Source organism: Melopsittacus undulatus, chromosome 4 (genome assembly GCF_012275295.1).
Source record: "Melopsittacus undulatus isolate bMelUnd1 chromosome 4, bMelUnd1.mat.Z, whole genome shotgun sequence".
NCBI classification, from domain to species: domain Eukaryota; kingdom Metazoa; phylum Chordata; class Aves; order Psittaciformes; family Psittaculidae; genus Melopsittacus; species Melopsittacus undulatus.
Window position 1 is genome coordinate 104,502,361 of NC_047530.1, and position 12,793 is coordinate 104,515,153.

Genomic DNA, 12,793 nt, shown 5'->3' on the forward strand with positions numbered 1-12,793 from the left:
GGACCATGAAGTCGTCACTTTAGCAATATTTCAAAATACGGTTCAAAATTCTGAGCACGTTTCTGTCCTGTTGACTTCTGTGTTACACTCCCAAGATCGTTTGTTTTGTCAGGGTGACTGCTGGCTGTGTAACTGGGGATGTACTGAATGTCTAATTGTGGAAATCAGTAGAATACTGAAAAACTGGCATTGTTATTTGGCCAGAACCAAATTACAAGCCAAACAGTAGTTAGAGCGATGATATATTGCAGCAGTATGTTGGAAATGGAAAACAAGTCCAGTACTTCATCGACCTTGTAAGTGAGAATGGATTATGGGAAAGCACTGCAGATATCATGCCTAGTTCTGATTAAGCTGTAATCCTATTGAATTTCTGGTGAATTATAAACATTTGTTTGTATGAACATATTCATCACTTTCTGGTTTAAATAAGATTTTGACAGTGGAAGAAAAAAGCTTAGCACCTGCAAAATAATGGTGCAAGAGTGAGAAACAGCATTTTTTGAGGATTATTGCTCTAATCTTCTTCCTTAACAGTAAATGATAATGTAAGTAGTGTTATTTTATCTCCATGGGGGCAGAATTGGCCTCTCTGAGGTCCTTAAATCTATTGTATTTAAGGTGATGTGTTTTGTCTTGAAGAGGAGAGTAGTAAAGCTTCAAATCTGACAGTATACATTATCACCCAGGTGGAATACTAGGGAGGTATTCACAAAAAACTAATTTAACCTGGTGAGGTGATTAACCCCGCATTTGCTCTACAGAGGTAAAGAAAACCTGTTTCAAATCATCCCCTGCAAGTAAGGCCCCTCTGGAGGGAAGCAAACCCCAGTGAATACCTCTGTCTTTTCTCCTTTCTGACTGTCCTGATGCCTCAGTTGTGTTCAGACCTTTTCCTTGTTTTCCATATACTCATGCACATCTATGCACAAACACATGCAGATATCCTGATTGCTTAATACATGAAATGATAGTTCAGCCCTGTATTAATGGAGGGTCAAATCACACTCTGTTTATAACAAATGATAAATCTCTCTCATAGGTGCTCTTCCTACTCACGGTGTTTAGTAAGGCTTTAGCTTTCATCACAGTGGATAGAGTCCCAACAGCATGAATAGATTTGAGTAAAATGCTTTAAGAATGTTTTTCACAGTTTTCATATCTTCATCTTTCTCTGACTGGCGTGCATGATCCCAATAAAAGGGCATTGCTGAAGATAGAGACAAAGAGCAAAATACACTTACGAGTAACCTGTCTGGAGGAGGCTTTTTGCAATCCAAATGTGTCTAATTACTGTAGAGAGGTTCATAAACTAACTCCAACTGGGTCACAGCTGTGATACTGACTTATAAACAAAACCAATTAAAGTTTTGTTTGTATCAAACCAGGTATTGCTAAAAGTAAGTGAAAATAGCACTTCTTCAGTACTCCAAGTAGATTTTTCTCTTTTCTACAGAAATAGGTTTACAAGACCAAATTAGATTCTGGCATGATTAATGCATCTCACCAAATTCTTGCAGAGCAGCAAATTAGTTTATAGTGATTTTCTTGAAAACAAATTAAACGGCTGCACAACATCACAAGAATAGAGATGGTTTTCATAACATATGGATAAATGAATCAATGGGAAGGAGAAGTAATCAAACTAAAAATGTAATCCAAATGGTTTCAAATATTACTGTCCATTATGGAAACCATGGTGTAATTACTTGCATTTTAGCACATGATGTGCAATATGCAGTGGGAGAGCATCACGAATTAATCTGTGTGAAGTCAGTACATACTTCTAAGATTATTCACAGAATCAAAGTGGTTGAAATGGGCAGGGACCTCTGGAGGTCATCTGGTCCAACCCTCCGGTCAAGCAGAGCCACTTAGACACCAGTTGGACAAGACTGGCTGGAGGTGGCTTTTGAATATCTTCAAGGATGAGACTCCATGCCTCTCTGGGCAATCTGTGCCAGTGCTCAGTAGTTTCATAGTATTTCTTTTTAGGTGTTTTTGATGGCCATCAGTTAAAAAAAAACAAAACTCTTGTTTTGCTAGTACCTTAAAATAAACATTTTGAGAATAGCAGGTGATTTGTCATTCATGTACTTGATTGATGGCTTTCTGAAAATGTTAGGTATCCTAGAAATGCAAAATTGCACACAAAAATCTGCCATCATTTTGTACAAAGTAAGACATGTTGAGCAAGATAATGGAACAGTTAGGGGCATTCTCAGTTTTCTGTAAGTACCAGTTATGGTTCAAGGTCCAAAATTTACAATAATGGAATAAAATAATGATCTATCATTAGATCAGTTGTATGTAACTACTGCTATGGTAAAATTTCTTAGATAAAAATATCTAAGGATGAATATCAATTCTGTTAGCTCTGCTGTTCTGTAAGAGTATATTCCCAACTAAATGTGATGCCTGTTTTATTAATTGAAATCTAGTGCTGATAAGCATTGCAGCCTTAGGAGCTATTACTGAACTAGTCTGTAACCATTTCCCAAGCTTATTGTAATATCTAAAGCAAGTCCGTAAGAGGTTTTGAGAAGGAAGTTTTATCTTCAGACTCAGAAGTCAACTACGGTTCCTTTTTTTATTATTTTGGGATTTTTTTAGTCTTTGAAGTAAGTCATATTCTTAATATCACTGGATAAATCCGTGACAAGCTTTACCAGGGAGCCCCAAGGAACAGCGTCCAAGAAACAGATAATAAACCTAGTAACGTTATTTAACCATCATAGCTTAAGGTGTGCTTTACTCTTCAAATTTAAAGATTTTTTTCAAAGCAACTTCTGTCAGAGATCTTAGGAGATATTTGTTGTTCAATTTCTTCCTTTATTTGTGGAGAAAGCATGTATTTGACCTTAATGGAAGTCTGTATTCCATACACTTGGATTTGGGTTACTTTCACCAACAGGTTAGGTTACAGATCACTTTTATGTAGTTTATTTTTCATTCCCACAACTTTTTCCATTTCCTCATATTGGTTTGATTCCACCGCTTTCGCTTGAGTTTGTGCTTGATGTCCCTCTGCTCTTGCCCAAAGATTCTTTGACTGTCATTCCTTTGCTTCCTCACCGCCAGCGAAGTCTTCAGCATAGTCTTCCATCATTCAGCATAGTTTCGCTGAATTCTTTTGCCACAGCCTCTCCAAAACACCTGCACTGGGAAACAAAAGCCCTTGCCTGAGATCCTTGCCTGTCCATAGCCAGGGAGACCAAACAGCTCAGGCTAACTCCTAGCCACTGGCAGGCTGGATAGTTTAAAGGCACCAGATGTTGTACAGAGCCAGATTACAGACTAAACTACAGATGTCTCATACTGAAAGAGGAGAAATTGCCTGACCATATACAAAAAAAAAAATCACTACCAGCCCCTTAAACACAAGTCTTTCACACAGATATGTGGGGCCATGTCCTTTTCAAAATGAGAAAAATTGGAAAAGGCTGAACATTTCATAAAAGATCCTTTATTGTATAGTCTGCATTTCCCACAAACTAACAGCAAGTAATTTATAAGTCTATTCTGGAAAGTAAGAGTTTCTTAGCCCCTTGTAGATGGCTGTTATTACTAAATACCAAGGATATAATACAAAGGAGCATGACATCTCCTCTCCACTAGTGTGTGGGTATTTAATTCCACACTATCATTAGTTTATTATTGTTATGGTTTAAGCTCTGTCTCGTATTTACTTATTTAATTAAGTTATATGCGTAAGAAAAGGAAAACATGCCTCCTGGACTCTTGGCTGTCTTCCCATCTAGCAAAAATTAACACCGAGAAAAATGATGGGGTTACTTGCCCAAAGTAATTTCCTAGTTAGTTTAGCTTATTTAATATATCTTTTGCCTAGCAAGAGTGGTGTTCACTTAAAACACATTCATGCACCAAACAGGAAGAGAAGCCCATAAAAAGAATTTGTGCTTTAGAGGTGCTGTCATCCGTGTCCTTTAATAAAAAAAAAATCTAATTGAAATAAAAAAGCATTAAATATAACAAGTTATGAAAATGCTTATTCTTAGCAGTTCCTTATGATGGGTTTTCTCTGTGGCAGTCTGTGATCTCTGGATATTGTCTAGGCACACCTGCCAGATCAGGACCCTCAGACATGCGTGAAGGATTTGCTATTTTCTGACTTTGAAATGAACTCAGCTCTGTTGAGAGATGAAGTGGTTCCTCTAGTCATGTACAGTCTTGAACTTCAGATGATTCTTAACTTTTCTCCTGGAAAGTAGGCACTTGGGTATCAGGTTTGTACATGGATAGGAGAAGGTTTTGTGGATCAAGACTCTTGAAAATTTTACCAAACAACTAAACTGAATAGTAATATTCCTAGCACAATATCTCATCAATACCTTCCTGTTAACAACCATCTTGAAAGTTATGTTCCTGCACCATTGTAGATGCTATAGCTGATATATATATTGTCTATGAAGAGTAAGTGTATGCAGTCCTGGTATGCATCCATAGAGGTTATGGTGAATGTAATCTGCTTCGTCAAATTAAGAAATAGATAATACAAAACTGCAATTGTTAACAAGGTGGGTTTGTATATAAATGTCATTTATATGCAAGTAATATGCATTTGGTATTTGCAAAACAATTCTTTATAGACTTGAAATAATGATAAATGACAGAACTCATTAAAATTTCCTGTGTAATAACTGGCAGTTTTATTGATGGGCATGAAATTGTCTTCACTGCCTTTGGTGTGTGCTGTGGTCAACTTCATGAGGCACTGGCGTCTGTAGTTCTCATTGCTTTGTATGTCTTCAAACTGCTTTAGATCCACTTGTGCAGATCTTCATGGTCATTGCATCTTCTGCAAGAGAACAACTTCAAATAACAGACCCTTTATGATAAAAGGACTTTGTCCATTACTAGGTGAGCATGTACAGTAACACATCTTTAAAGAATCCACAAATGGAAGTAACACAAAGACTGCTGGGTGCTGAAGGGTGAAGCTGTTACTATAATAGCATAGTATTTACCCAGTCTTTTCTGTTTAAGCCTCTTGGCATGGCAGCTGTCATTTTATTTTCATTGCTTAAGGTCACCTTAAGCAATGTCTATAATTTTGGTTAAAATGTCAGACAAATCTAATTGATCCACCTGAGTTGTAGTTATTTTATTGTCTCCAGCTTTCTTAATGTTCTGATTCTGCATAACAATGAAAACGTGGAATTTAATCAAATGAAGATATCTATCAAATGTTATCTGTGAATAATACAAATTTAAACTGAGAAAATAAAACAATTCCAGGTACCCGCCTAACATGAATCTGAGGTCATTCTTTGTTTCTTTGCTTTTAACAAAGGCGATAGTAAGAACTCAATGCATTTCTCATTAAAATGAACAATAGAGGAGGGAAAAAAGGTTTTAAATATGCATGCCAGCATGTAAGACTAACTTTTTCAATGTAAGTTTTTTTCCTACTCTGAGAGATAGTGTAGCCTTACATCAGTTCAATGTAGTTGTATACAATCAGAGAAAAAATGTTTAAACATCCCAGCATGGGTATTTCCATTTAAATCTGATTACAGTGAAATAAAACTCTAGCTATTAAAGGTTTAGAAGAACTACAATACAAGCAGTAAAAGAAGACAGTTAGTAAAATGAGGTAGTAAAACATTTCAGCAGGGCAAACAGTTTTATAGCACTCAGCCTTCTTGTAGCAGACTGTGCTATTCACTACAGACCCGTGCACTGTTCCCGAACTGCACTTAAACCTGCAATTAAACCTTTCACGCCTAATGAAGCTGTTTTGCTGCAAAATTAAAATATATAGTGCTGACTGTTTTTACAGAGACTGGGGAGGAGAGCATCTCAAAATGAATGACTTTTCAGATGCTTTTGTTTGAATGGAGAATTAAAGTGCTGTTTGTATATAAATTGGGAATGCGCTTTTCAAGGCAATCTCGTTTGATGTGCTGTATTTTATTCCTCTCCTTATTAATTGTTTTGCATCATTGTAAAAAAAGGAAAAAAAAGGACAAAAAATTCACACACCAGTAATTTTATGATTAGACACTTACTTCCTGAGAATAAACTATTCCCATTTAACTTCCATTAGGAAAGACAATAGTTCTAAAGATAACCAAGTTCATATTGCTTTCTCTGGTATTTTTTCTCATTGTGATGCAATTATCTTCCACAAATATATACTTTCCACATACGTTTTTGACTGGGCTCACTTCTTAATGATCTTCTCATACATATCCTTAAACAAGCTAGAGGTTGTTTTAGCTGCATAGAACTAGGCCAGGTTATTTCTATAACATTCAGTAGAAAAACAAACTAAACTTAAAAATAGGCCAAATTCCTGCAACTAGGCTTGAATTCCAGAAATTAGTCTATTAGGGGTGACTCATTGATTCTCCATGTGGATGCTTACTGATTGCACTGCTCCTTTCTGCCACTTTTACACAAGATTCAGAAGCAAATCAGAGACCATATACTGGCTTGGAAAATACCGGTTTGGATGGTAGATGGGATATTTAAATGGCAGAATCTGGGGAAGGCAGTTAAATGCAGTAATTTATGAACTGAGGTAACAGATACAGAGCACTACACAATTTATAGTTCCAGCTTATAAATGTATTCATATTTGTTGTTTATATATAAAACCTGTAAAATAAAGGGAATGTTTTGGGTCTTTTATAATGAATACTTTAGCCACAGCATTTTATCAAATCTTCTGTTGTATTTTGATGTAAATTCTGCTTGCTTGCAGTGTCTGTGCATCAGCTTGACTTGGTAAATGAAATTCCTTTAGACTGCCAGTCTGAAATAATGAATTGTTCCCCTGGTTAATTGTATTGCTTTGATAACAAGGAACTATGCTTGGCATAGAGAATATAATAAATGAATTTCATCAGAAGATTCGTGTGACATTTTGAAAAATGATCTTTTATAGTGACCTAATTTTAGTGGAATTCCAAGAGTATGCCAGTATATCCCAGTATGCAGCATTAGATTTGAAGGAAATCTTTCTTCTTTTTGTTAATTGTTACGTGAAATGAGGTTAGCATCATACATCAAAGTATATATTAAATATCTCATAAAAAATAGAAAATCTGTTTCCCTAATAACATTAATTCCATTTAGCCCACTCCCTAAGCCTAGCTGTTAAAGACAGTATCACGTGTAAGTAACCATCAAAATGTTATTTAGCTTTTATCCCTGAATTTTCTAATACCAGTTACTGCTGATACTTTAAAGGTGCATCAAAGATTTCACAAGTTCAATTTCTCAAAGTCCAATTTAAGGCATCACTAGCTTATGGCAGGAAATATATGTGTATGTGAGAAGAATGACTTAATTAATCTTGGCTCTTACATATCCTGCAATGTAGCAATGATAATTGTACTTAGCATTTTACGGTATGCTGCCGTGGCTTTTCAAAAAGCTGCATCGCATTAATTACTTCTTGTAACATTTTCATGAAGTAAGAAGGGTAGTGTTATGGTGTGTAATAGCATAGATTTTTGTCAGGATACTGGAAACATGAACCGAATCTGACAGTATATCATACACTCAGAACCCTGTAGGAACTCTTCTAAATGAAAAATATTCTTTGCAGCGTTTCTTAGTAGAGAAGTGTTATAATGAGGGAATGCATGAAAACCATTGCAATATGAGCTTCTGTAATAGATAAACTGAGTTTGATATTAGCCTGGGGTATAAAATAGAGATTCCCTATTCATCATGGTGGAAAGTATTTTCAAATGTTTCCTTTTGTACTGGTTCTGGTTAGAGACTGAGACATATGGGACAAAACAGAGAACCAGCACCATCTTTACCTATATTACAGGATTATATAGATGTGATTTTTCAGTCATAAGTGTCATAGTTTTTATTGCGGCCATGGTGCAGTAGAAAATATGAATGATGCGAGTACTCCTAATCCATTTTATTGTGATACTACCTGTGTGAATTTAGAAATTCAGATCTACCGTGTATTAAGTGTGTTGTCAATCACAGCATTTCAGCAGAAGTCAGTAATTTCTAGCAAATATTCAGTAACAAGAAAATCGAAGAGTAAATTCTTAAACCACTAATTTCCTAAGCCCTCTGTAATACCCTGTTAAGATTATAAAAGGTCCTGAAATATCAACAACTTCAACAGAATCTCAAAAAGAAGAGTTTTGCTGAGTTAACAACATTTATAATTTCTTGATGTCAACACCATAATTGTTCACTGTCTGTTTACAAATCCAAATGCATTCTGGACAAATATTTTCATATCTTTGTTTCATGGTAAGTACAAACCTCTGATTATTCCCAAATTAGGGAGGCACATGCATTGCAAAAGGAAATATACAAGGATACAATTTTGTCTTAACTGTGATCTCCATTTCTCTTTTATGTTCAGTTTTACAGTTTCAACCATTTCTAAAGGCAATGCACAAACATTTAATAAGAGAAAATCCATGTCAGAGAGCTGCTGCTGGTCACATAACCAAGAACATGGTGATAGAGGTGATGCTAAGATCACACAACAAATCAATGAGACTTAAACCAAACTCAGTTCTCCTGATTTCCAGTATAGTGTCTTAAGTTCACTTCTTTTTGTCTTCCCCTGTTTCTCCACTGTTACCAGGTAGCATTTTAGAAACTTGTTCTCTAACTTCAAAGTACACAATATTTGGCATGAAAGGAACCATGACACTGCTGCGGAACTCTTCTCAGAAAAGCTGGGCATTAAATATTGGTTTTCTTTATTTATCTTACAGGTCTTGCGATCGCAAGTGCACTGATAGACATTTCACAACAGAAGCCTGCGGACTGTAAAGATAAGAGTTCAGGAGTCAGAAATCGAAAACATCATCTTTCAACACGTCAAGGAACTTGTGTCTGAAATTCAAAAACTACACTTGTATATTCTGTAATGTTTCTTTTTAAATGGCTTCCATTGAAAGCTATACTACAGCCTCAGTTTTTATGGAGGCATATCTATGAATGAACCACATGAGGTACTGTGCTCTGCTATAGTCACATAGCCTGCTATACCCCAAAGCAGAACAAACTTACGGTAGGTATATTTGATGAGCTTTATTAAAAGTGTGGATCAACAAAGTATGATATAAAATACCTTGAATTCTTATCCTAAACATATCAGAGCAGGGAAATAATCTTGAACAGAACTAAGAAAACTGTACATTGTTTTGTAATGTAGAAGGAAATTGTATAATTGAAAAACCAAAACAAATTCTGGGAACTATAGGACTTTTTTTGTATAGCTAATGTAACAATGAGAATTGTACACTTCTTTCCTTGTAATCAGCATTAAGATTTCTTTCCAGCAAGCAGGAACTAAAGAGGATCATTTGGATTTAGATGTTCTTTTATTATTGCCTGAAATAGGTTGGCAGCTTTTGAATTTAGCATAGGTATAAGCCAAGAATACCACATGTGATATTTGAAAGTTAATTCCATAATAAAAACTTGATTTGAGCATTTCATGATTATTTTTCTTTACCTTGCAAAAGCCTCAGAAACATAATCTGGGCTTCAGTAGAGTGATAGGTGGGATTTCATGTACCTAACAGTCTATTCTGAATGATCTGTTTTACAAAGAGCACATGTGGGTCCTCCATGCCAGTTAACTGATTAGCAAAATTAATTCAGCATGGAAAAGATTTTTCTGCAATAAAGTTTGTTTTGTTTTCCAAAGAAGTCTCCAAGATTGCAAATCTAATGAGAGGTTAACTTGCTTTTATTCTACTTGCTACCATTTCAAGACAAAAATTCACTAGTTTCTATATATTGCCCTGACCTCCAAGCAGAAGAAATTAATCCCTGTTAGCACTTTGACACTTGTTTTTATAGTAAAGTAAGGGTACTCCTTTTCTCCCCGCTGCAGAATTTCATTCTCACTTTCACACCAGTTAAGGAATTATCCTGCATAATAAAAGTTAAATAAAAAAATATTTAGAAAACCAAGCTGCTTCCAACAGTCAGCATCCAGTATGGAACCTCACATAGTCAGTACTCAGCAGCAAAAAGCAGATGAAAGAGTTTCCCTTGTATAGGACATTAATCTTTGGGGTTCAGTCACCACAACAGGTAACCTAGCAAACAGCTTTAATTCCCCTCAGTCTTTTAGTTACTCAAAATTCATGAATATACGAAGAAGTAAGGGAATGCTAAGGGGTAGGTAGCAGATGTGTCCATATTTTCATTTACGCATTACATGGTAACAGCAGTGTCATATGAAACTAGTAGTTTTGTACAAGCTTGTTGAAAGTCTAGTTTCTCAACTCCAAATTTGCCACCATACTAGTACAGGAGAGTGGGTACGGAGGTATAAATGCCTCATGTAATGATAGACTTTTGGTAAATATGAAAGATATAAAAAGATAATTGATGTTTACTACTATATCTGTATTTTTCATGTTCTTTTTATTTCAGGAAGATGATGACATTTTACTGTTTATAGTTGACTACATAATTACTTGCATGCCATGGTGGTGCAGTAGCGGTAATAAAGACCTTTTGTGAGTTGTGTTAATTTCGTAACGCCATTCATACATAGAAGTACTCAGCTTAATTTGGATGAGGACTAAATGTAAAAATAATTATAAAAAGGAACGATTGTACAGTATGTATTTATATCTTATACAGGAGTATTATGTTGCATCTAACCATGACTGCTCTATTGTTTTGATAAATTATGCACTTCTGAATTATGGTATAATTATTTCTTATGCTGGCATGATTGTTTCAGTATTTTCATATCTTAAAATAAGATTATTATTCTAAAATAATGCCATCACAATCTTGTGACTATTTTGCCTTTTCCAGGCTCAGTCTCTTATACTTTAAAACTTAAAAATTCCCTTTAAAGCTTCTGTTGGGACCTTTCAATCAGTGCTACTTAGCATAGTGAAAAAATGGTCTTTTGAAAACAACACTTTCCGTCAGTTTTAAAGTTGGTCTGTTCAAATGAATATAAATCAATGGAATTGGTTTATATGATGCATACACTAATGAAAAGGAAAGAACCACTTGTCTGGAATATATTCCAAACTCTGTATTATCCTCAACCTAAACATTTCACATAAGAAATATACAGTGCGTGTTTTGTGAATGTACTGGAAACCCCAAACACAGAAAGACCATGTAGTCTTGTAGAACACATTTGACTATACACACTCATAAAGGATTACATTCCTCTGTATTTCAGCCAGAGTTTGACAAATACTTGAAAATCAGGTGTGAATTTTAAAGGGATTAAAATATTTTATTGCAACACTGAAGATGGGCAAACAGCTATCAGCCATTTTATTGTGTTAACAGTTAAAAACGTTACTTTATTGTAAAGAAAGAACATGCTTGTCATGGGTTCATTCAGCATTTTCGTTCACTCTGAGAATGTTTCTTTTTCTAAAGTACCTTTATTCTCCCTGTGTCCCTGATTGCATGCAAATTAGTAAAGTCATATAATAATAAAATAAAATAAACCCCAAAAATACTTACATAATGGCCACAGTGAAATACCAGAAGCTTTCCAGCACATCTCAAACCAAGGCTTCAGAATAACTGTTACAGCTTTCTATTCAAAAGGAATAAAAACAGCATAATATCTCTGATAACTGTATTTTGTTAGTTGTTGGCAAGTGAAAACTTGTTAATGATGACCACTTTACAACAGATGAGATGTTTTATCAACTGCAATGTCAACTGCTTCATGAAAAAAGCCTTTTTTTTTTTATAAAACCCTGTTCTTCAATTTAACTTTGAACTCTTCTTAGAGTTGAAAAATGTTGAATGGCTTGTTGAAATAGCCTGTTTTATCCCTAGTGTGATCTATGTTGGATGAAAATTAAACAACTAAGCGCTGTTCTGGAAAGTAAGCCTCAGTGAAGTTCTGATTGTCAGGATTCCACCTCCACCCCATCAGTCCATGGATCCTGCTAAAGGAAATTCAGCAGCTATGAATTACTGTTCAAAATATGAGATAGACTGTCCGGGGTAGCATGGGGTTCATTATACATGTGCAGTTTTTCCCTGCACCATGTATTTTTATTAAATTCCTGAAACTTAAATCAAATTTGTACACATATAAATAACACTTTAGAATACTTGCTTCCATTCATCACATTCCTATCAAATGCAGTGAAAAATGTTGCCACTGAAAAGAGAAAGACCAAATTCTACCTATGCAAAGGCATGGAGATACCATTAATTAGGAAGATTCAGATTCTCCTGATTTTAAAATGTGCATAGCTGACTGCTCTCTTTATCGTTAGAGTCCCCTCTTATCTTCCTGTATCAAAAACATTTGGACAAATCCAGATTGGGATTTGGAATTCATTATGTGTACAATCAGGAGCAATAATTTCTAAATAATCTAATGTAGAGAGCTGGAATCCTGATGATATGAATTATAGTTTGGGATGGCTTTAACAGATGATCAGTCTTTATGCACAATAATGTTCATATATTCATCTAATTTATAAAATCATTATGTATCTAATTTCATTACCAGTTTTTTAAAAAGCATCTGAAAGGTTTCTTGACAATAAAGGAAAAGTCTCTGTTAAAGGTAATTAAAAATCCCTCTCCTTTTTTAAGCAGAATTATCCTGTCCACAATGCTTGTCATTACTGGGGAAAATTAAATACATTAACTCAGTTGTTTCAGTTGTTTCAGTGTCTAAGGTGCAGCATTACCTGAATAGCCGTAGTTTACTGATACTTATTTCAGATCATCTCCAGAATAAAGCAGGAATACCTAGGTGCTTATAGCAAACAATGGCAGAACTACTGTTGTCTACAGGTGGCCAGAACTT

At 35.1% G+C, this 12,793-nt stretch overlaps 1 protein-coding gene across 1 annotated transcript in view; it reads left to right on the forward strand.

Moving 5' to 3' along the window:
* The window catches only part of ATRNL1 (attractin like 1), a 498,994-nt gene extending 486,443 nt beyond the window's left edge, over nucleotides 1-12,551 (forward strand). The window contains exon 29 of the mRNA XM_005154514.3: nucleotides 8,733-12,551. Within this exon, the coding sequence (XP_005154571.2) occupies nucleotides 8,733-8,857 (125 nt within the window). The 3' untranslated portion in view covers nucleotides 8,858-12,551. The remainder of the gene's footprint in view (nucleotides 1-8,732) is intronic.
* The last annotated feature ends 242 nt before the right edge of the window (nucleotides 12,552-12,793 follow it).